Below are 25,951 nucleotides of genomic sequence, written 5' to 3'. Positions count from 1 at the left end.
CGCTATCTTCCTAAGGGTATCCAGTCATTGCATCGAATACAAAGCATTGAATGCCAAAAGCATCGAAAAAAATGCATCGAAAAAAAAAGCATTGAATGCATTTGTTTCAAAGGTAAAGGTTTTATGTGAATTGTAATGGGTTTTAAGGGGTAAAAAAACGGGGGTTGGAGGACCCCCCATAAATAAAAAAGAAAAAAAAATACATTCAATGTTTTTTTTTTCGTTGCTTTTTTTTAGATGCTAGGGCATTTGATGCTTTGGCATTCGATGCAATCACTATACACCCTTCCTAAGACATACCATTTATATAACTAGATGGTTAAAAGAACCCAACCATTACATACAGTGCACATGCACAGATGTCCGACTCCACCTATATTTGTTTCTGTACCCTTTAGAATGTTTCTGTTTTGTAAATGCAATAAAAGGCTCCATTTTTACTTCAATTATTAAACATTTCAGAAGAGAAACCTCCCTTAGTATTGTTACCCTTCACATCCAATCTTGCATGTGAAGATTTCTTTCAATCAAACATGATTAAGCTGAGTGAAGTTTGCAACAGCATTGCCCCTCTCAAACCAAGACATATAAAAAATAAGGCCAACAAGTGGTACTCTTCCTCCCTTCGGGTCCTTAAGCAGGATTACTGTAAGAAAGAAAAATTGCGGTGTAAAACAACGACTCGTAGCACTGTAAATATAGCTGTCAATATTTATAAAAAGCTATTCTTTCTGCTAAATCAAGCTCTTTACAAAATCACATTACCACAGCGATCAATAAGCCCAAATAACTTTCTGTCATCATCAGAAAATTATGTAACCCAGAATGCATTTTGTCAACTTTGCCATCTCCTCCTCAACTGGCAAATTATTTGAATGAATTGTGCAATAGCACCTGGAGCGTTCCAAGTGCCGAATGGGATTACCAAATAAATGATCTCAGGCCCAAATAACGGGACGGACTCAAAGAATATGGCAAAATACTACTTTATTATCAGTTAAATAAAGTAGGGAAACCTGGCAAACAAACCAATTGTAGCTCACACATTCTCAACTTATTTCAACTATGCAAAAGGCTTTATACCTCAATGTATGTCAATCATTACATCATGCTACGTGGCAAACAGTAAAAACCTATCGTGTGTAGGGATTGGTTAAGGGAACATTTACTATAACTATAGTCCATATAAGTGCTAATTATCATTATTGGCTGCCCCTTATCTGGTAGGTATGCCTTAAACAACCTAAAAATACATAAAATACAGATAATAGCATAACAGCAGCGGCGGATAGGTTTCTGCAACAATGTATGGTCTGTCATTACATAGACCCTGATGATTGGTTGGCACTCTCCTCCAACCTTGGACATTCGGCTCGCTAGCAGCATGTAAGTAAAGGAAACCAGGTGCAGGGGAACAACGTCAGATAACTGCCCTCCTTAGCTAGTTAGCCTACCATCTCTTATCAGATGGCTTCTTCTCTCTAGTTGACCTTGCTGACTGTTCTTCCTCAGAAAATCAAAGGGAGTGAAGGTAGAATGCTATCTTCATCTGGAGCTTTATGAATAGGCCTTGTCTTCTGGTCTTACATCACATGTGAGGAGACCATGATTTTGTCCATTCTGTCCTTTTATTTAGAGCTATTTCATTCAATTACATTGGGTGCTGTTACTCTCCTCGGCCTCTGGAGACTTGGTTGCTCTGTCTTGCATATGCTTTCTGCATCTTTAATTGTTCAATACTTTCCACTCAAAAATGTTCACTCCTTTACTTAATCTAAGAGAAATATGTCTTACCACATGGCTTGACCTCTTCAACTCCTTTTTTTGCCTTGCAGTTGCTTCTTGCTGCAGCATCCTTGATTCTGAACCAAACAAATATCATTTGTTCTAGCACAAATCTGTATTCCAGCACCTGTCAGCTCTGCAGCCTTGGTCTTTTTCCTTGAGGCTTCCCACTTACTATTATATGATGCCGACATCTATTTTCTCAACATGGCTGCTTTACCCGCATTATATTTCTTACGTTAGCAAGCTTCTACATTGTCATGTCCACCTTGCGTTTCTGCGTATTTACTTCTACTGCATTTCTTTTTGCTGATCTTTTAAGTGTATATGGTTTTCTTCATCTTCGCATATATGTTTACTTCCTCACTTTAGTCACATTTTCATTCTCTGGATATCCGTACATCAGGTTTAGTGCGCCCACAAGTCTTCTCTTCCTCAAGACGTCACTTCATACCTGTCAGACTTTACTTATAGTTCTTCTATGTCCAGTAGTGTCTGCAGGATCATGTCTACCGCATCAGTTCGAGGGGGCATTCGATACGGTTGTCTCAGTGCATAACTTCTCTCATACCTCAGTGTTCTCTTGCTGTTCTTCCAATATGACAGAGGTGAGGGGGTGGGCTCTATGTACATCTGCCTTTCTACATTCCCCCTCTGGTCGAGTCCCCGACCACCTCATCAATTTTCTTCACCTTTTCTTCACACTGGTTTCTTCAGAATCAATATCTTTGTCACCCCCTCCCCCCCCTCAGGTCACCTGCATTCTTTGTGTTCATTCACACTGTAGGTAATGAAGCAACATTCCCCTGTCGGAAAACAAAACACCTATCGTCCCACATAGTTCTTGTGGTCCTTAGGGGTGCCATGGTACTTCCTTTCAGGTGCTCATGGGTGGTGATTTCAGTCTGTGTGTGCTTATCAGACACAGCAATCACATCAATCATTATCTTTATCCCAATAGCTTTCTTCGTTATCCTGTTGCATTGTCCTATGATAATTCTTACAAGACAGAATCCCAGCAACATTAACACTGGTATTACTCCTAACATTTTGAAGGCATGTTCCATCCAGGTTGGAACTCACGAAAACAGAGATGAAAACCAAACTTCATCTTCAGTCTTATCTACTTCTTCCTCCATTTTCATATGCAGAGTTTACAACATAGATATCGCTTCTGTCAAGGTTCAATTTTCCCCATCATGGGCAGGTATGTACAGCAAGAAGGCCCGATTTTTGCGCAAATGCCTCCTTACATTGCTGTAATTAATTACTGGGCATACCTGTTCTGGAGGGTAATGAGCTTGATGGCCCCAATTCTTCTTTAATTGCAGTACATCCTTTTATTGTTGTATTAATCATTTGTAGCAATTCCCATCTGGAGATTTGTAACTATTTGGCATTCGCTGCAGTCTGAATTCCTCTCATGAATATGGCTGTAAATATCACTGCTATCCTAATGAACAATGTGTGGTCATCTGGTATGTCGTAATAAGCCTCTATTGATTTTGACAGAAAATAGTTCTCTCTCTTCTGTCGGATGTCGGATGAGGTTGAGCGACCTCTTCTTTTTTTAGTATGCATCCATTTTCGGAAAAAAGTCAGTGATCACTTTGGGGGATCACCAATGCAGGAACATGTATTAGCACTGTAGAACATATTCCTCCCCCATTTCTAGGCAGCTTCATATAATCATTGGTGCCACAGGCCCAAAGGTGGTCCATTAACATGGCAGTTCCTCCTTTCATTCCTGGCACATCAGTTATTTGCTTGCATGCTTTATTTTATCCAACTTTAGTCAACCACTGTTTCTGAAACAGTGTTGCATTCTTCACCAGTAGCATGGATACAGGTCTTCATCTTCAACCCATATTAGTAACTTCAAATATTTGGCCCATTCCTTAAGGCATCCAGCATTTACCACTTGTACTATCTTTACTGGTGCTGTCATCAATAAGTGTGCATTGTATCACAATAATCCTTTTTCCTATCCTATACTGGTGGCTACATGTCCATATACCAATCGCTGAGGTCTCTCCCAGCATACTGGCAATCCTGGTGCTTCCCATATGTCTGCACAATCCAGTCTCTTTTGTTCAACAATTCTCATTTCTCCTCCAGTTAGACCACTGAATGGGTACAGGGCCATTCTGCTCTTCCAATCCAGGTCTTTTATCATCTTCTGCGTTTTTATGTAGGCATCTTATGGGAACGTTCTCTTTGACATCCATCATAGGGTTGCCCATTTCCCTTCAAATTGTCCTCTTGTCATGCATGCTGCTAGATGACTGCGGCACTTTGAATCGTCTATAAGTATTTCTCTTGCTATACATGTTCTGGCTGTGGTCATGGCATAAGGGATGAGAGAACATACTCCCCCACCTCAATCATGTGCTGAAACCACATATTTTTTTTTAATGGGCTGAATTATCAAGGTATGTATTCATATCCTGATCATTTTCTCCAACATCCCCCTCGGTTATTTTGTTTGGAAATATCAGGGAAAATATCACTTGTGCTTAGGGATAGAAACACTGTCTTATTGTTGGATACTTCATCTATATTGTAAAACATCATTTGACGAAGTGCTGTAAGAATAAGGAAAGAAACACTACACAATGTACAAAACGTGGCTACAAGAAATATTACAAAAGAATTCATGCACCGTACTGTATCCTTCATATTAATTGGTCTTCTTGCTAGCAATGTGTCTCTTATGAATTGGAGGATCCACATTCTCTTTTAGTCAACGTTTTGTTCTTGTTATTCTTTATATCAACCACACTTTTTTTTTACAAAAGAAATTGTAATAATATTGCAATGATGATTCTGTAAATAACGGGGTCTGTCTTAGGATTTCCCAAAAAGTTGATGATAATAACATTTTGGCTCACTAGAACTGAATAGGATCGAAGTATATAAGTGAAAATAGCATACAAGAATGTGTGCAATGTTATAGGCAGCATAAAATGTCATGTGCGTTTTTTTGTCTTTAAAAAATGAGTCTCTTTAACCTATCAGGGATAGTTCTGTAAACAGTGAAAGGTTTGTTTCCCTTTAAACTTGGGAATGATCGAAAGTTCTAATTGTTTTTATTTCATCTGTTCTTGTTGTCTCTTGGTAGCTGATCTAGTCTGCATTCACGGAACTTCTTCTCTTGCTTCATTGTCAACGGGTGCCAGCGGGGTTAGGGTTTCTCCTTTGTAGGGCTTTACGTCATTCAGATGCAGCCTAGCTTGTCTTCCTTGGATCTTCATGGCAGTGGGGGTGACCCCCTCTACTAGGTACGGTCCTTCAAAATGGGGCTTTCTACAAGTGCGTACAAAACTCTTTACAAGCACTTGGTCCCCTGGTAACAAATTAGGTGGCCTTAACAGTTCGATTGGATTGACCATCTGGCTCTTATCTTCTTCAATCTTCTTTGACCCTTCCCTCCAATTTTTGATCTGTTGGGAAATAAAAGAAATACTAGCGGGCATATTTGTCAAATAATCATTTATCTCATTCCCTAATGTTTTTGCTACACTATGGGCATCAGTTTCTATTTGAGTGGAAGGAGCAAGAGGTACTCTCATGCGGCATCCAGTCACCAACTAATGAGGAGTCAGGTGGTGATCTGAGCCAGGCTGGTTTCTTAAGGCAAACAAGGAAAAGGGTAGGCAATGTAGCCATCCCTTCTTCAAAGTCACCTTTATCTTGGCGATCCTTTCTTTAAGGAGTCCATTTAAACACTCACAAAACCATTTGCATGTGGGCGATAAACTGATGAAAACATATGTTTTATGCCTAATCGAAGAATGATTTGTTTGAACATCTCATTTACAAAATGCAGCCAATTATCAGACCGCAGGACTTCACATACATCCCATCTAGGAAACATCTCACATATGAGAAATTTAGCATCACATGTGGCATCGGGGTGCGTGCATGGACCTGCCTCAATCCATCGGGTAAAAGGACACACCACTACTACCATATATCTGTAGCTATTACATGTTTGCAACATATCTATATGCAAAGGCTGAAAAGGACCACCAGGGAGGGGTATTGCTCCTCTCACTGTTCACAAGGTATGCCCTGCTGTGAATTTCTTACAGATAATGCAATTCACAATAAACTGTGCAATGTGTTCTAATACATTTGGTGAAAACTTGTCTTCTGCAATCATGGCAGCAAGATTCTCTCTGGTTGTATGCACAGGATAGTGAAGCTAGTCCAGCGCAACTCTCAATAGTGCTAGAGGCAGAACTGGCTTACACCTCTGTGGGGTATAAAGAACACCCCTGTCTTTTCCATAAATCCTGTTCTTCTTGCTAAACTCAACCTTGCAGCTCAATTAACTGTACAATGAATAACATATTAAAGCCTTCCTTCATCATCCTGCAACGTTCTGACATTTGCTTAACACTTTCTACTTCAAAATTAGAAATATTTGGAAAATATGCTGCTCTTTTTGCTTGAACATCTGCGGCTTCGTTACTTTGAGAAATCATGTCTGCCCTTTTAGTATGGGCTGCGCACTTCAGAACAGCGATAGCCAATGGGAGCTTTAGTACTTTTATAAGTGTATCAAATAGCGGTGTATGTTGCACTAGTGTGCCGTCTGCATGGAGGAAGCCCCTCCTTTTACAGCATGACAGCCCTGCATGTACAGTTGACATCACATAGTCAGAGTTCTCTTTTCCTTCATCATCCTCATATCTCTGAAGTGCAGCGATAAGTGCCACTAATTCTACGCTGGACAATGTGAAGGCAATCTTGAACTTGTCACTACTACAAATTCATCATTCTTTTTTAACTTCACTACTGCCGATCTCGTATGCCTTTCTCCTGTCGTTTGATCAATTTTCAAAGAACCATCAATGAATAGAATTTCCCCCCTCCTAGAGCGTTTTATTTAACATGAGGAATATCGTATATATGTTGTACAATCATGTACATAATCCTCCTTCTCTACTGGTTCTGCTATGAATGACACTGGATTCACTACTCTACATCTAACAATTTTGATCACAGGGTTTGAAATGATCACCTCATAACTTGATGCTCCTTGTGTAATCAACGTGCTTTTAGATTTCTCCAAAATGGAGAATAAGGAATGCCCAATGTATAACCTCATTGAACACACCATTATAATACTTGAAGCTTTTTCAATTAGGAAAGCAGCAGCAGCAAATGCCTGTTCGTAAGGGTAATGCCCTCTCATTACTGGGTCTAGAATCCCACTGTAATAAGCCAATGGCTTATGTTCATGTCCTAATGTTGTTTTCTGCGTAAGGACTGCTGTCATTACCACTCCATTTGAATGTGAAATAAATAAAAAACGTATTTTGTTTTCATAACAACATTTTATTGATCTTTCAAGATAGTATATTTCATACAACAATGCAATACATATTAGCTTAAACATTAACTAGTGCCTTTATAGTCTTTTGTGAGTTGGGGGTAAGAGAGATGGTGGGTTGATTCCTGGCTGTTGCAGTTGGGTGGAAAAGTCCTGGATGATTGTTCAAATAGGTTCCAGTGTGTTTGGGGGCTGATCTGGAGTCAGTAGAGGGGGCTGCATTGGAGCCACCTTGTGAGTGGGGGCCTCCTGGTGAGAGTTGGGTATTTGGCCGCATAGTCAAAAAATGGGTCCCATATATTCAGAGTTCTATTTAGGGAGTCTGAGCGAATTGCTGTGATTTTTTCTGATATTGCAATCTCCCAGCATTTGGCCCACCATAGGCCGATCGAGGGGCCATTTCGCAGCTAGTAGTAGGTGATTGCATAGGCGGGAGATATGACCTGAAATCGGGAATGTTCCATCGCCGGTTTTGCCCAGAAGGACAATTCCTGGGTCCCAAGGGATTGAGAGGCCAGAGATTTCTTTGATGTGTTTCAGCACTTCCTTCCAGTATATCTCTGCGTTTTGGGCAGGACCACACTAAGTGAAAAAGAGAACCGGGGGCTTGGCAGCCACGCCAACATGTGTTGGGAAAATCCGGGTTGGCCTTATGGATTTGGGTGGGGTGATATAGTATCTGTAACACAGTTTATAGCCTCCTTCCTTAATAGTGACGCATTCTGAGCTCTTGTGTAATCTGGTCCATATTTGCTCCCAGTCTTCTACTGCTATTTCCAGGCCAATGTCCTTTTCCCATTCTGTCATGTATCTTTCTTTCTTTGCTGGGTCAAAACTCTTCTTTATAATCTGGATTCGCTAACACTGGGGCTGTACAAGTCACCCTTTTCAATTCTTCAAAACCTTTTGTCATTTCATCTGTTCATGTTATTTCGCCTTTACCTATTTGTGCTTCTTTAAGTCCTATCAAAAGTGTATACAGGTGGGTGGGCAAACCTTGTTGGTAGTGGCGCTGGATTTTATTGACACCCTGGATGGGCCAGAGATGCTTTTATGGGAGGGCAAAAGGGGCACTTGCCCAGGGCCCCCACCTTGGAGGGGGCCCCCACGGGGCTGCCTGATCTGAAGAAGTAAGATTCCATTGTTCACCAGTCTTAAATAGCACACGTCAGGATATTTAATGAGGTGCTGCTGAGGCTCTAAACCCATTGCCTTTCTGTTTTGACAAGTACAATCTGCCTTGATCAATTCATCATGTATTGCTTTCTATGTTCATTGTGGTACACATAGTTTGTGTGTTCCTTATGGCACAACTCTGTAGCATTCCTTCCTTCCTGTGGGAATTATGTTGGTCAAGTGCAATACACAACAGTGAAATGCATATTGATAAATTGAGTGCCACAATTGTTCAGAAGTTACCTCAGTGTGTGAAGCTTCCATTGCAGAGATATGTGTTCATATGCAAAATTAGAATATCACATTCCAGCAAGGCTGGCTGAGCCTTTCTTATGTCTGAAGTTTATAAACCTGCCTGCATATGTAATTGGTTTTGCAGAAAAGCATATGTTATTATCTGCAATGTACCTGCACCAGATAGGGGTTGCGATAAAAATGAACATATCTGTATGGTGAAGGTCTAGAAATGAGTTTGCTCAGACGGGGTGTTGTAAAACCAAGACAATCGCCTCCAATGATGGCATAAACTGTTAGTCCAAGAAGTGATCCAAATTCAAGACTATGGAACCAAAGCATTCATGTTTGTATCCTGGATTAGCCAGCAGATGATACAGTGATCCTGGTCAAATCATCTCATACATCTTACATAAATGTGCTATCTTATGTGAGGTTTGTCTTTTTGCATGCAGCTGCAATCGTTTTGCCTATTGCTTGATCTTTCTTCTTATGTAGGCCATTTGGGTGGAAGGGCTGGTAGACAGAAGAGAGCGGACCAGATGTTGCAGGCTTTCAGCGAGCATAATGTACGGTGTGCTTGTGTGACACAAGAAACGGTTTGCTTTTTGGTAAAATTCAAAGGTTTTTATGTACGTTTATAAATGAAAATGTTGCATGCCATTGTTTTGGAAGTATTTAAATCTTTAAAATATAAAAGACAAACCCAGATTAAATTTGTTAAATCACATTGATTGGTATGCTGATATTCCCTTGAAGATGGACAGAATGACGTTAGAATCATTCCCATTTTGCATAACACCCATCTATAATATTTTGTTTAAAAATTGTCATGTTTGGTAATGTGTTGGTTTTCAAATGCTACTTGTTTATCATTCTGATTAGAGCAAGAATGAAGAGGGTAAGGGGTAAAACGTGCTTATTATACTGCGAGACAGCATATCAACCTATGGGTTGTGAGCGCGACGGGTGAGGGCGCAATCAGGATTCTTGATCCCTTAATTCCTTTGGTTTGGTGGAGGGGGGCCCCAAAGATGTCCATGCCCAGGGCCCCAAAAGTGCTTAAGATGGCCCTGGGTGGGGCTTCTTCAGGTAAGAAGGTCAATACACCTTGTCTAGCTTTACAAGTTAATGTTTTATTTTTGAATCAAGTGATTGATGTCCTAGCTCGTACAGTGTTAGTTGGATGTGAAAGGAGCCAACACGTGTTTGCGACCAAAGTCTTTATCAAGGCGGATTGAGCAATTGGTGTTGGTCCTTGATTAAGGAAGTGGTATGCCACGAGATGGTTATAGGTGATGGTCCTGCATAGGATAGGCTGGATAGCCACTGTAGTAATGGGGTTCTGTGTGTGTCTCTACACAGTTTCAGCGATCAAGCTCGCAACCTACCTATATCTCCTTTCAAAAGTGGTATAATATATGTACTGTAATCAAAAACCCAGGCCCTGCAATAATTACATAGGCCTCCAAATTGCTGCATTTCTCTTACTGTCATAGGTCTTAAAGTTTTCATGATTGCTTCTGCTCTCTCAGGTGTCACTTTTCTCCCCTCTTGAGAGTTTACCTGTTCTATGTACATGATCTCTTCCTGGCAATACTGTAGTTTCTCTTTGTCCACTTTGTATGCTTTTCCTGCCAATACTCTCATTAACTGCACTGAGTCTTCTCTGCATTTTTCTTCTGTCAACCTGCACACTAATATATCATCTACATACTGAATTATTGTGCTCTCAAGTTGTATATTGCCTGTGGTTCATCTGAAGGACCATATTAAAGATCGATGGGGACTTACAGTACCCCTGTGGTAATCTTGTATGTTTCCACTGCTGATTTCTATATGTAAAGGAAGTCAAATCTTGGGAGTCCTCATGAAGGGGAATTGAAAAGAAAGTGTTTTAAAATCTGCTACTGTAAAAGATTTTGTTGTAGCTGGGATGTTACATAATAGCGTAGCTGGGTTGGAAGCAAGGGAAACTCTGCTTCAACAATATTGTTTAGGGGCGTAGATCCTGAATAGATCTCCATGACCCCCGCCCCATTGATTTCTTTACTGGGTATACAGCAGTGTTGCACATGGAGTCTGATGGTACCAGTATTCCCTGCTGCACTAAAGTGGAAACGGTTTCAAATATACCTTCATCTGCTTCTCTGGATATGGGGTATTGTTTTGCTCATGGTAAAATTGCTCCTGGCTTACGCTTCATTTTAACTGCTTATGGTCTGCTCAATAGACCCACGTCATATGGACTACTGGTCCATAAGGTGCTTATGTTCCTGGAAAAATGACGGTTTCTTTCTTACCGATGCCATTCTCTGTGGTATTTCCCTATTCTCAGCTTTGATCCAATAAGTGACAGTTATGAAAAATACAAATTCATCATCTGAATTCTCATCTCTGAACAACTCTTTGTCTGTTTGTCTATATCCTTTCGCAAGAGCTATTAACATCCTCCATCCTCTTCCTTCAACATCTGTCCCATGAACAACCACCCTTTCCACTCTTACCACTGCTGCCTCTAGTTCTACGGGAATAACCTGTCCTTCCTCATCATCGATAGGTATTTCTGGCCTAAACATAAATTCATCAGGCATCCTTAGCATTGTACCCATCAATCCAGAAAGCCATGTCAACAAAATATTTACTCCATACAAAAATACTTCGGAGTATAGAGTAACTCCTCACAATACCTTTTGGCCTGTAAATGCTTGTATACATTCACTTACATTCATGTAATGTATCCCTGGAGTGGAACATATTATCCCCTTATCATTAAATGATATTGTCATGTTAAGTTTTGTCATTAAGTCATGTCCTAATATGTTAACTGGTGTTTTTCGGGAATACAATAGTGGCATTGACACGTCATGTTCTCCTATTCAAATTGCTAATTAATTCATCAGTAAAAGGAACCAAACTCATAGCCCCAGAAAATCACTGTGCATTTATGGTGATGCGAGACATTGGATACTTTCCCTCCTGACCACAGGAACAAGCTGCTCTTGTGTCCACAAGAAACGAAAATGTCTTGCCTCCGATCGTTACCCTGATCCTTGGTTCCTCTTGGAGGTCTGGTGTCACTGATAGTACTGATCAATTCAGGTCGATCTGTGTGCTATCCTATTGTGGATATAAATTCATCCCTGTACCCATAGAAGGATTTCCTCCCACCACTGTCCCACTCCCTATCCTGGGTGATGGTGTTTGTAGGGCACCCGTATTCCTATTCCATTGTGGTACCCTCTGTTGTGTTGGAGTGTACTGTTGGGTCTGTACTTGTTGCGTTTGCATTGTCGCTTACTGTGGTGGCCCTTGTGGAGACTGTGATTGCAGCAGAATCTGCTGCATTTGCTGTGTTTGCAGTGCACCTGTCTGATACTGCATGTGATCTTGGGCATACTATTGCAGTGGGTCTGTCACTGTACTGTGGAAAATGGCCCATCCTTCCTCTTGGGACTTGCCAGTTTTGCTGCATGCCTCCTCTGCTTCTACACATGTGGGCCATATGTCCCACTCTCCTACCATTCCAGAATTGTTGTGGCTGTCCTCCATTAAATCCTCCTCCCCCTTGAGGGTTTTGAAATCTGCCTTCTCCACCTCTAGATGCATTCCCCCTACCACGTGGCCAGAAATGTTTCCCGCCCTTAGCTACTGAGTACCCTACATCTATTGGCTGTGTAGGCTGTAACTCTTGTGTAACCACTCCTTCACTGCTCGTCAGTACTGCTCCTTCTATGGCAAATTTTGACAATTGTTTCTTAACTAACTTTGCTTCCTCAAGCTTCCTATTCTCAGCTTGTTTCGTATTCTCTTGTAACAATCGACAATGATGTACAACAGTCAACTGTATTTCTGGCCATGGCTTAGCTTCCATACGTACCTGTTTTGTCATCTGCCTTTGCACAGGTTCGGGCAGTCCTAACATAAAATATGCTAAAATAATGTTACTGTTTTATCCCATAGCTCTCTCGTCTCAAGACGCCAACGTTCTTGATTCTCCTAACAATAAACAACAGGATCTTCGCTCTCTCCCATTTTCCTTGTCATAACCGCGTCCATATCTGAAGTATCAAGATACTGTACTCTAAGTGCCCTCCATATGTCTGCTCTACAATTATTAAATTTCGCTCCATCATGTGTCGTGTTTTGTGCTGTCACACTTGCATATCCCGCTCATCTCCAAATGTTGTCAGCTCTCTCCCCTAGGATAGCTGCTAGTAGGCCTTTTACATTCCCGCAGTCATTCTTTCAAACTCATAAATCCACTTACTCGCTTCTGCAGTCAAACTAGCTAACTTATATTTTAAATTATCTTTATTCCTCTGCAGCCACGGTATGCATTGTGATTGTCCTCCCCTTTCTCTAATAACGGCAATGACCTTAATCTACTTACATAGGGTGGGGACATTTCCCCTGCACTCCACAACAGTCCTTGTGGTCATTCAGGATATGATATAGGTTCTGGTGTTTTTGATTATGGTCCTTCTAAATCTAACCACTTTACCCCTTTTCCTACATCTGGATCTATCGAATAGCCACACGTGGCCTCTTCTCGCATTCTCTCATTTTCTTCCCTTTCTTCATCTGATATCATTATACCCCATCTGGTATGACTGTTATCCCTTTCCTCATAATCAAATCTAGTCTGCTTAGGGACAGCGTTCAATGCTTGTCCATCATTACATCATCCGTTCTACTTGTTGTTTCCTCATCCTTTCTCTCTCTCTCTTTTACCTGCTCTTCATACCTTCTTTGTTCTTCCTTTCACTTTCTATTTTTCCTACTCATCTTTGTATGTCCTTTCTCGTTCCTTGTCCTTTATTTCGTTTTCCTCTTTTTCTTTAAATCTGTCAATACCCTTTCTGTTTAATTTAAGTAATATTTGTCCCACCATCCACTCTGTACAAGTGTCTCTTTGCTGGCTTTATCTTTCTCTCCTTTTTGTTTCTTGGTCTCTTCTTCTATCTCTATTAGATTGTTCCGTCTCTTGTTACACTCCTCACTTTTACTGGATCTGGACATATATTCACGTTCTTTAGTCTTACTTTCTTCTGTACTATCATGAGTACTATAAGTGGGGGTGCATATATCGGATTAATATACCTGCTGCTGCTTTTAACTCATTTAGATGATAGAATCCCTGTTTCTCAGATGTTGCACTATTGTCTTCACAAGGAGAAGGAAGAGCCGAGGGCGCTTCACCCTCACCTTCATGCTGATTAAGCATCCACTCCTTTTCGGGTGGGTCTTTTCTCTCCCGCTGATACATTTTCCATGGCTCTAAAATAGCTATCATTTTTTGTAACTTGTAAGAATGTTGTCAATTGTTGCAATACTGTTTTTGATAGGGAACCCTCTTCAGGCCATGACATTAACATTTTGTCAGCCGTGCCTCTTATGCATTCTGCATGATATTTCCTAATCTTAGGTTTGTACCTCGGTAATGTGTTGCAGAGGTGTAGAAGAGGAGTGCCCTCTGTGATAACAATTCATTTTTAACTTCCAATACTTACTGGACCTTTTATTCTGCTATTACTTTAATTAGTTCTATCACAACAGTCCATTCGGGCAAGCACTATCAATCGCTGCCCATTTCCCAAAAACAATTCTTCAAAAATGTTCAAGCCTACACAATAATATTTGTTTTGCTCCTTTGTTATTGTTCTATTGAGTCTCACTGTCCTGCTGTTTTATTATTGACAATCTAAGCATCTTATTGCCAATCGCTCGTTACCGTTTACCCACTATATATTTACACATGCATTACAATCCCTCCCCTTTTATTTGCAACTTTCGATGTTCTGCTTACATCTGTTGCTCAGTTCTAGCCCTCGGTATCGATTCTTCCCCAATAGACAGTTCACCATCAGACCATGGGGCGTCCGTGGGGACCGGACAGGAATTTCTTCAAAGAGGCACCTGCAGACCATCTCGTCTTGCACGCGTGTTTTCTCTGCTCTCCACAAGAAAAACTACGATCTTCTGGCTAATGGTGGAAGACGTCAGAAATCGGAGAGTCTGGATCTGAACCATCCGCACCTCTACCAAAATGTGCAAAAGCACCTGGAGCATTCCAAGTGCCGAATGGGATTGCCAAATAAATTATCTCAGACACAAATAACTGGACAGACTCAAAGAATATGACAAAATACTACTTTATTATCAGTTCAATAAAGTAGGGAAACCTGGCCACAGATTGTAGCTCACACACTCTCAACACATTTCAACTACACAAAAGGCTTTATAACTCGATGTATGTCAGATATGACGTCATCCTACATGGCAAACAGTAAAAACATGTCAGGCAGAGAGATTGGTTAAGGGAACATATATACCTATAGTTCATATACGTGTTAGAGTCATCATTGGCTGCCCCATATCTGGTAGGCACGTTTTGAACAAGCTCTAACTATGTATAATACAGATAAAAGCATAACAACAGCAGCGGAAGGGCTTTTGCAACAATGTCCGTCATTAAATAGATCATCATGATTGGTTGGCACTCTCCTCCAACCTTGGACATTTAGCTTGTTAGCAGCACATACGCAACAAAACCCAGGTGCAGGGGAACAACATCAGACAGCTGCCCTCCTTAGCTAATTAGCCTACCATCTCTCATCAGTTAGGCCCTAAGCCAAGGCTTCTTCTCTGTAGTTGACCTTGTTGACTGTTCTCTTCTTCTGAACTTTAAAGGGAGTGAAGGTACATTTCTGTCTTGGTCTGGATCTTTATAAATAGGCCTTGTCTTCTGGTCTTGTACCACATGTGAGGAGACCATGATTCTGTCCATTCTGTCCTTTTATTTAGTGCTATATGATTCAAATATATTGGGTACTATTATTCTCCTCTGCCCCTGGAGACTTGGTTGCTCCATCTTGCATATGCTTTCTGCATCTTTGATTGTTCAGTACTTGGCACTCACAAATGTTCACTTCTTTTCTTAATCCAAGAGAAATATGTCTTATGCACATGGCTTATCCTTTTCGAATCCGTTTGTGCCTTGCAGTTGCTTCTTGCTGCGGCATCCTTGATTCTGAGCCAAACAAATATCTTCTTGCACAAATCTGTATTCCAGTGCCTGTCAGCTCTGCAGCCTTGGTCTTTCTCCTTGAGGCTTCTCACTTACTATTTTGCAATGCCGACGTCTGTTTTCTCAACATGGCTGCTTTACTCATATTATATTTCCTACATTAGCAAGCTTCTACATAGTCTTGCCTGCCTTGCATTTCTGCGTATATACATCTACTGCATCTCCTGTTACGTATCTTCCAAGTGTATATGGTTTTCTTCATCTTTTCATATATGTTTACGTTCTCACTTTAGTCACATTTTCATTCTCTGGATATCCATACATCAGGTTTAGTGTGCCACGTGTCTTCTCTTCTTCATGACGTCACTTCACACCTGTCAGACTTTACCTATAGTTCTTCTATGTCCAGTGGTGTCTGAAGGCTCATGTTTACCGCATCCGTTCGAGGGTATGTTCGATAGGGTTGTCTCAGTGCATAATGTCTCTCATTGATTTGATGTGGTCTTGGGATGATACCAGATGTTATGCTCAGTCTTCTCTTGCTTTTCTTCCAATATGCCAGAGATGAGGGGATGGGCACTGTGTACATCTTCCTCTCTACAGAATCTTTCCTGAATGAAGTCAATACAATTTCAGACAACATTGATGCTCACACTGCTACTTATCTCCATATCTGAAACACACCTTACACAATCTGTTTCTATACACACTTTTAGGTTTGCTCCAGTCACTTTTGATTAAATACTCTAATTATGACATTGAAACCCACAAATCATAATTATGATCATTTACCTGCATGCCTAGGCCAACGTTTGGCTATTGGCCTAAGTGAATTCATCACCTGTTTTGTTAATTCCTCTCTCTCCTAAGGAATGGCTCCCAATGAGCTTAAAGGATATATCTTAACCCCTGTGGATTAACTTTGCTGAACATTTTGGGAGGGACATGGCATCTAAGTGAAATGTGTGCGACACAAACGGTGTGCCACGAAGGTTGGTAGGACAAACACCCTTGCTCCCCCCTAAAATGAATCCCATGCTTTACCCCCTTACTAAAGACACCCTCATTGGATCATAATATGCTCCAGAACTATCACCCCATTGGTGGCCTGGCTTGGCCTGCAAACATTCTCAAAAATGTAGTCAGCACGCAATTAGAAGCGATTATGGAAGAAAATTGCCTCTTCGATCCATTTCAGGCTTCAGGCCATGTCATGGAACCGAGACTCGCTTTCTACTGTCTAGGATGACATTCTGAGATCAGCTGATGAGGGTGATCTCGTCTTGTTGGTCCTACTTGACCTCTCAGCTGCATTTGACACTCTCCACTTCAACATTTTTAACATCAGACTGATTGAAGTTGCTCATCTGTCGGAAAGGCTCCCTAAAATGGCTCCCTAAAACGGTTTACCTCTGTTCTATCTCAGCAAACCCAACAGGTCAGGATAGGAGCTTATTGTTCTAGTCCACTATCGGTCCCTTGCGGTTCCTGCAGGGCTCCTCCCTGTCATCCTTGTTGTTCAACATTTATATTCGCCCACATTTGAGCATTTATTTCTAAATTTGATTTACATTATCACTCCTATGCTGATAACACACAGATTTATGTGCATGTAAAGAACACTTGGATTCTTTTAACCATATTTCTGATTGTGCTTTGGAGATGACATCTAATATGTTACAGTTGAATCCTTCAAAAACTGAGGTCATTCTCCATAGCCCCAAAGATCTCTTGGATAATCCATCTATATTGCACTCTTGCCCTTTTTTGTTTGGACTTCCGACATCCTATGTACATTAGGTTAAAAACCTTGGCTAGATCTGGCAGTCCAACCTGGACTGCAATTAATAGGTCAGCTTAGCAGTGAAGACCATCTACTACCATCTTAGACTTCTGGAAACAATTCTTTCTCTTATTTCAATGAACGATCGACTGATATTGCTTGGCTCACTGATTAATTCTAAACTGGATTACTTCAATGCCATCTAATCAGGGATTTCGGCAAAATTCGCGAAATGTGCATCTACTTCTTACTACGCAAAGCACTTTGCTTGCCGGTACAGCATAGGATTTTTTTAAGACCCTCTGTTTTGTTTTTAAGTGCCTTTGTGGCTCTGCTCCTGCATATCTCGCAACTAAACTTGTACTTTATCACGCTGTATGGTCTGTACGATCTTTTAGTTTTACCATCATCCCATTTTGTGAACAGAGGTCACAAATGTTTCTCGGTGATGGGCCACCGTATTTGGAACTCACTCCCCTTGATCTTTGCAAAATTGATTCCTAATTTTTATTTCGTTAAAAACGTAAAACCTACCCCTTTCAATAATTCTATATCATTGTTCTTCCACTTTGATTATCATCTGCGCCTAGATACAGTTTTGTGTCAGGTTTTTCACCCTTGCTGGAGAAAAAAATATGCAATACAAATAACAAAATCAAATCAGATCAAATCGCAATGATAGTCTGTAAGTTCCAGCCATCTGGTGCAGAGCGTCTTTATCAAGGTCCTGCAGATCCGGTCCTCAGCAGCCAAATGCACTCTGTGTGTTAGGATATCCACATACAATACGTCTAAACACAGTGGATCTAAATGAGAGCTTTTTACATGGTCGATGGTTATATGGAAAACCTGGTGTGGGCCGAAATCTTGAAGACATTGGGCCTGAATCTTGAAGACATGACTTCGAGTCCCTGTGAATATTATATGTAGAGAAAAATGTGCCGTAGCACATGATACTCCTTACCACGTTCTATGGGGGATCGTTTTCCAAAATGCTGTGCCTAAAAACCAGGCATAAAACGTTCACACAAACCTGTTATGACCCGTTTGATTTTATTGATTTTGTATGTCAGTGTGAGGGCACATCGTAAATTCCGAACATACCACCCTTATATACCCCACTGTGCAAATTTGAGCATCTGCGTCCACGTGTGATTTTGATGTAGGCGGAGGTGCTATGGATTCCTATGGAATCTACCTGCTTTTTGCACCTGCTCACAGCAGGCGTATTCCATAGTAATCCACGTTAATGCCTCCCACCATGAACAAACATGGAGGGATGCATTTACGTATGCTTGCATACTGGAGCGTGGAAAAGCATGGACACCTGGGACTTTCAGGATTTCCGTGCATCATTACCACTTTGAATGTATATAAATGAAAATTGCATGAAGGGAACAAGTGCACTAATATGGGGTCCCCTTTGGGTAATATACAGAGACATAAAAAATGACCCCATGTATGATATGGAGTTAGAAAACAAGCCCCCAAGTAAATTGTGCATAATTTGTAGCCTGCTTTCACGCCATCTACTATTAATAGTGTTCATTTTGAACAGTTGAACTGCCAGAGATCAAATATTTTCCTGCATATGTTTTCACACTTCATAAGATTGCAATTGCTACATTTTAGAAGTCCCCCCTTGCAGAGACATATGTACAACAAGGCCCCTGGCCTAGGGCTTTTTATATAGATAGTAGTTCATTTTCAATGTCCTTTTTTTAAACATAAGCTTAATTTCTATTTCTCAGTGATCGGCTGTGTTACAACTACTGCATGAGTGATGTGGAACTGTTAGCAGTCTTTCCACTCTGACAGCTAAAGGCTCTGCTGGCCAAACTTGTATCTATGCTTGATATTTGCAAAAGCTTTATTGTTGGGGTGATTTTTTCTTAATAAAAAAACAGGAAATGTATACTAAACCCAATGTGCTTTGGGTATTTAGTGATTCAGTCTTACAACTCTTATAGACACATATGACAGATATAAAGCTTTTTGGTCATTCTCCTGTTCCCAAAATGCTCTTGAATGTGCAAAACAGCCAGAACCTCATTGGTTTTATTGGCGCAACTCCCCATTATCACTGGAATTATTTTTTGAAATATCTTCTCACACCACTTCTGTAGTTGTATATGTTTATTTAAGTATAGGATTAATGTCACATCAAAAACAGCTTCATAACTGATGCTTTCCTGTGCATCATTCCTACAACCAATCCATTCTAACAGTCTAGAATCCTGGCTTCCCAGTACATTCTACATTCCATATCTATAGCCCATCTGTACATAGGAATAACAAAGTAAAAAAGAACACCATTGAATTACTAATGACTTACACAATAAAATACTACACATACAATGTGCTAAGCAATTACTTTTATGTTTAAATACACATGACATGCATTTTTTAAAACTGTTGCAAAAATTATTGGGTGTCCCTCCAGAAAAATAAAGGTTAATAGTAATGCATAATTTTACAATGTTAAACCATGACTATGCCTAAGTCAAGCACAGAGTTGCCAGAGGTGGGCACTAAAATAATGCTCAGAAGCAAGCACTATTTTCCTTCCCCAGCTCCACACTTTGGGGGTCTGTGGCAAGCATAAAAAGATTGCACAGAATGTTAGGGAGAATTCTCTGTTTAGGCTGAATTTCCTAACCTAGTGAGTCCCCCAGCAGCTTTGCTGGATTTCAGGAGTTTTTTTTTTTCCATCCTGCCAAGAGTGAGACTCTTTTCCTCCCACTCTTGGACATGTATGTGTGTAATTCCTTTGAAATGTCAATGTGTTCGATGAGCTATGGGGTCTTTTACTCCATAGGGTCTCATATGTTTTTCTATGTGTGTTACACCGCACCCTACGTGCCGTAACATTGGGGCGTCCTAGTGGACCTCCACCATAGGCTCTATACCCGGGGACTGACTACTGTCTCCCCGGGCATGTAAAGTCACCATTGGCTTTACTAGACCTAAATTTACTAACAAGGACTAGTACGAACCATCTTATTGTGGACGTACTAGTAGGGGTAATTCGATTACTCCTGGACCTGTTACTCGAGGGGGCACTGTCCCGTCCCCCCTCGTCGAGTTTTGGCTGGTGGCAGTGGAAACTACTTGTTATGTTCGACCCCGAACATAACCTTATGGGATTCGTCCCATTGTTGGAGATTGATACTTTTTCTTGTTAATCTCTAACGTACCACCGGTCTACTTATCCTAAATAAGTTTATCGGATGGTATTTTCTGCCAGAACTCGGTTTGTAAAATGGCGTCTGTGTTTGTCTCTGTGACTCCTAAACCAAAGGTTGAGCCCTTTGTTCCACTTTTGGCGGGCCTCTGTACAGAGACCCTCCAAAGTGGTGCCATTCTGTCTGGGTTACCACAGGGGCGTGGGAGGGGGTTTAGGCACCCTGGACCGAGTTGCCTTGCCAACTCCGGTCGCACTCTGGAGTGATTGGCCCAAGTGGTGAGCGTTCCCGCTCACCACTTAGCATGTGTTGATTGGCAGCTAGGCTGAATGAATGGGGGTTTTCTGCATAAAAGCAGGGCTTTTGGGACTGGATCTTCAGAAGTCGCCACAGGTCCTAAGAATCCGACGAGGGTAACGCTGAGCCGACCTGCAACGACGACACCTCCGGTGGAGCCCTGCTGAGCCGACTCACCACTTCCCGACGACAGAGGAGATCTCCATGCCGGAGAGTCTCTTCCCCTGACTGGTGGGAACAACCAGTCCCCTTTGCTTTTTATTTGCCTCAGGACGCAGTGGTCGAATTGCCCGTGCAGAGCACCTCGGCAACCGGATAGCCACTACCCGTGTACCGTGACCAAAAGGTGGTGCCTTGTGACGGAGCACTCCGCGGCTGGTCTCTTCCCTGGTGGTGCACCGGACTTCACTTTTCTTCGACGACGAGAACCTCTCTACTCTTGGCAAAGACCCGACGTGCATCCACCACATGAACAACTGCCCCCGCCGGAGCTGCCCTCCACAACAAGGTACCGTGTCCGCCTGGCTTCCCTTTTGATCGGTTTGAGTGAGGTGTCTTAATCCTCTCCTTTCCGTTGGGTCGCCTCCAAGCTTTTCTCATTTATTGTTCTGAACTGGTTCAATCTGCCGATAAAAATTTGCTACAAAGACTTGAATGCATCTCCGCTAGAGACTTTTTGGGACCTCGCGCCTTGCCTCTCTCCGAGAGGGCCTGGCCTCTGAACTTTATGCTCTATTGTGATTCTTGCCTTCTTGCCGTGCATTTTACCCGCGAAGTATTGAACTGTGTTGATTTCGTAACCTGTCTATCTTTTTCTCTCCCGTCCTAACTAATATTCGAGTGTCATCTAGGTTGAGGTATACACCTCTGTCTGAAAATAAGTGGTACCGGTAGAACCTAGAGTTGTCGAGATATTGCTAGGGGGATTGATTGTTTTCTTTTTCGTAGAGTAATTGTGTTTGATTTGTTTGCCGTGATAGTGCCATAGTGTTTTTTTCATAGATGTTATGTTATAAATAAATACCTTAATATCTTTACACTAAGCCTCGTTGCGTGTTTGCTTGTCTTGCTGTGAAGAATTGCCCTATTTTGTATACTCCACATACTGCTCAACTTTTCTTGAGAGAAGTCTGACTGCTCAGCCACAGCTACCAAGTGAATCTGTGTGGTGCAGACTTCTACCAAGTGGGTTCACCGCCAACGCCTGTAGTCCTAAATCTTTTGCAGTGGTCCCAGAGGGAACTGCACAGGTTTCCGCCTAACACAGAAGTAAAAATGGCAGAGAGTAAATCTCAATGACTGGGTGCATGCAGAAACATGCAAAAGGATACCCAAAGCCATTCAAGACTTGTGCCAGAGAACATAAACTGTGTGCTAAAGATACTAACTGTTTCTCAGCCTTAAAGAAGAGAGGTATGTGGTATCCCATCAAGATATTCGTACACCCATATTTAAAGAAGCTGCCCAGTGCTAATCAGGCAAATGGCACCCCTTCTGGGTTTATCATGTGTCTTTTATGCCATTCGGCTGCACGCTCAGCACGAACAGGAGAACCAACTGCAAAGTACGCGACACAATGCATAACAGTAACATTTATAAGTAGTGGCGTTTTAAGGTTTTCTGCTGTCCTAAGTGCATGCACCCCCCACACTTTACTCCACCTCTGCCAGACTCTGCACCATCACGAGATTCCATCCCTTCAAGAGACTGTCTGCCTTGGAAAAACTACACCCCTTCACTTGCCCTTTGTCCCCCATTCTGTCTCCATAACAGCATATGGACGTTTTAAAGGCTGCCGGGATTAGAAAGTTATTGCTTCCACTCTATTTATTCAAGCCTGTTATCTTCTATGTGATGTTAGTTGAATAGTTGAAAGAGTGTTTACGGATCTCTACTGCCCAAGATTTGGAGAAGGCAGTGTGTTCTACAAATGAGTGCAGTAGAGGTACTTGTTGAGGTCAAATGTTTACTTTTGTTTAGGTCAGAAAACAATCTTTTAGGGGAAGCGATTAGAACATAATCTATCTGACAACTGGACACAAGTGAGAGAAGGGTGGAATGAGGAATTTTGGTTTCAATGCTAATATCTGGTTTCTCGCAAGTTGCCTGTTGTCCCCATGACACACATCTAGGCTGGTCTGTAATAGGAATGTTTTCAGGCAACATCACTTAATTTCTGCTTGTGGTCTTGTCATTGTAACGCTCACCTGATTCTCGCAGAGGCGCCGGTCTTGACTGGGCGACTACCGTATCTTCAAAAGTGATGTGCACCACCCGGTTGGCTCTTTGGGCTGGACCTCTGTGCACTGTATGCCTGACTCGAAGAGTAAGATGTCTGCAGATAGAAAATATGGGATTAATGAACTGGGGTTATTGGGGTGTCCCTATCTCTTTCCTTTTCTCCTCTCCTGTAGAACCCCAAAGGTTAACGCTCTCACCTTAGGTAAGTGAACGCCGAGCTCTCCATCTGCCTCGGGGCAGGGTGCTGTAACCAGTTTCTTCACTGGATAGGTAGCGCAGGCCTCTTGACTTCAGAGGACTGCTGTCCGTCGTTTACTTCACGAACGGTGAGTTCCGAATATTTCAAATGTCTTTAAAAGTCTTTTGTAATGCTGTCTCTTATTTTGCAGGGTTCCGGCGATGGCGGTTGACTGGCTGAAGTGAGTTGAGGATGGACCCGTATGCGGAATAGAAGCGCCTGGAAGCGCGTAAGTAAGCGCTTGTTGCTTGCTTCACGATGCGCACTAACTGTCCTTTTATTTTGCAGGTACCAGTTCGGAGCTGCTGAAGGATGCCGGAATGCCCACTGAGTTTGGCGTGGATAGAGTAATGGCACGTGAGTATTGAACGTTACCCAATGTCTTTAAACGCACCTTCTTTTGTCTTACAGATGCGGGATGCAGCGCCGAAGGCCTCCGGAGCGTGCGAAGAGTTGGTAAGCTTTTGTCTTTCAGATGCCGGAATGCTGCGCGAGGCGTTGATGACAGCCGATGGACCAGGTAAGAGATGCGCTGTCACTGAAGACCGTAGTGCTAACCTGTTCTTTCTTGTCTTTATAGATGTTGCTGAAGACTGGATTCAGTTGGTAAGCCTTTTTCCTTTAGGCCCAGGATCAGATGCAGAAGACACGATGAGCGTTCTGCTGCAGAGGATGCAGAATAACGCAAAGCAAGATTCATCCATCGGGTGTGGTTTAAATAGCCTCCTGTAGTGCTTAGGTGTCTCCTTCCACAGCCACGCCTAGGTAAGAAAAGAGTTCCTGCTTTCCAGAAGAGTTCCAGTGTTCTGAACCTAGGGAGTGGCTCCTGCCCCACCCAACAGGAAAAGTAGTCCCAAACAGAAGAGGATCAGGGGTTCAACTGGCAGGTAAGTAAGCAGCATGGTCTGCTGCAGGTAAGTCCACCCAAGCATTATGAGCCCGGCGCTTGCAGCGCTGGGACTGGGCATATTTATGAGCCTGGCGCCACTGGCGCCAGGACAGGGTCCAAAAGGTCCCAATTGGGACTGGCTGGCACTCGGAACCTGGGTTATGGGTCTGCTTCCAAGGGAGTTGGGTAAGTCCTGGCCTTTTGGAAGCAGAGATCATGACAGTCATAGGGTAAAGTTTACTGATGAATATATGCAAGTGGTACAGTGTCTGTTAAAGGGCAGAATCTGGTGACGGTGCAGAGTCTGGCAGAGGTGGAGTAAAGTTGAGGAGGTGCCGCACAAGCACTGCAGATGGACTTAGGTGGGCCTAGGGCAGCAGAAAGCCTAACCACTCCACTGTATGGGAGACAGCATTCATGCAAAGGTTGTGACGAAAGTACCAGCAGTTCTCATAGTAGAGTGTACGGCCCACTTCTGACCCACTTTTACAATGGCCTTATTACTTACCAGTAATCTTCATTACTCTGAGTCCAGGTCTTCCTTGCATTCCCGGACATAGAACAAGGGCTGTGACGAGGAAGACGGACAAGGAGGTAAGGGACGGATTACTTACCTGTAATCATCATTACTCCGATTCCAAGTCTTCGACTTCATAGTCCTTGACATCCCTCCCTCTCGAGACTTATTGTGATTTTAAACTGCTTGGTTATCAAATAGGAAGTCTCGTGAGCCAAAGGTGTTTTTATAAACACCTTAGGGGAGGAGTTTAAAAAATGGGAACAGCAAAACATTGTTTGCGGGGAGCTTTTGTAACACCTCTCTCCTGGGTGAAGACTCACCTTACAGAGTAAGGACTGTGATGAGGAAGACGGACAACGAGGTAATGACCAGATGAGATTCTAATGCAGTGTTATGGTTAGGCCATAGGACTGTGTTTTGGTGGTATTATCATCTGATACAGCTTGCCAAACACTGCATTATGGCTACTAGCACTAGGGATTTTAAGGGATCTTGTTTGGTAGAGAAAAAGGCTGCGCAGAGTGTGTGCCGCATGTTTTCTCTCTAAAGAAAAGCTACAATGAAGACTTCCGTAATGGAAAAGGTGGACAGCATTCTGGATTCTTGGGGGTAGGGGCGGTCTTCCATTTCCATAGCAGATGTCCGTGCAGAGGGGCAGGCAAGTTAGGGGCCTTGGCCCTGCAGGCGTGGTGGGATGTGAAGGGGGGGTGGGGGCCAAGGGCAAGAGCTTGAGCAGCAATCTGCCTTAACGGATCATTGACATGAACCGGTGGGTAGGAGCTTTATTACCCGTGCAACCCCTCGCCGAGTGCTAATGCCTGTTGTTTAGTCACCATTCTACATTTCCAAACAAATGTTTCCCTTCTATCACAACACTCAAGCATCATTATAATAATTGTTAGGAATATAAACATTTCTGCATCTGTAATCATTATGGTGTCGATGACACAAATCTTACGTGTCAGAATCTTCTGAGCTTTGGTCGTCCTGGCTTAGTTCGGGGCTTTGCTCGGCTTTCCACCTCTTGTACCTGTCGATGAGCTCTGTCAAGTAGGATGTTTTTTTGGCGTTTCGTACTATAAACCTGTGTTTCAGCAACTCCTTTGCTGTAGGTCTCTACACAAAAACCACATATTTAACACATTAATGTATTGTATGCTTTGATCATAAGTCCAGATGCGCCAGGTTCATACAGGGCCAATAATATACCGCACTTAAATGTGACATTCATT

The 25,951-nt window shown here is 42.3% G+C and overlaps 1 protein-coding gene across 1 annotated transcript in view; it reads right to left on the bottom strand.

Annotated features, from left to right (window-relative positions):
* The window catches only part of STK24 (serine/threonine kinase 24), a 1,188,458-nt gene that overhangs the window by 75,160 nt on the left and 1,087,347 nt on the right, over nt 1–25,951 (bottom strand). Inside the window, exon 7 of the mRNA XM_069639237.1 lies at nt 25,678–25,835. Within this exon, the coding sequence (XP_069495338.1) occupies nt 25,678–25,835 (158 nt within the window). The remainder of the gene's footprint in view (nt 1–25,677; nt 25,836–25,951) is intronic.

Source organism: Ambystoma mexicanum, chromosome 7q (assembly GCF_040938575.1).
Source record: "Ambystoma mexicanum isolate Mex_15411 chromosome 7q, UKY_AmexF1_1, whole genome shotgun sequence".
NCBI lineage: Eukaryota > Metazoa > Chordata > Amphibia > Caudata > Ambystomatidae > Ambystoma > Ambystoma mexicanum.
The sequence above is the reverse complement of the archived record's forward strand: the minus strand, read 5'-3'. Positions and strand labels throughout refer to the sequence as shown.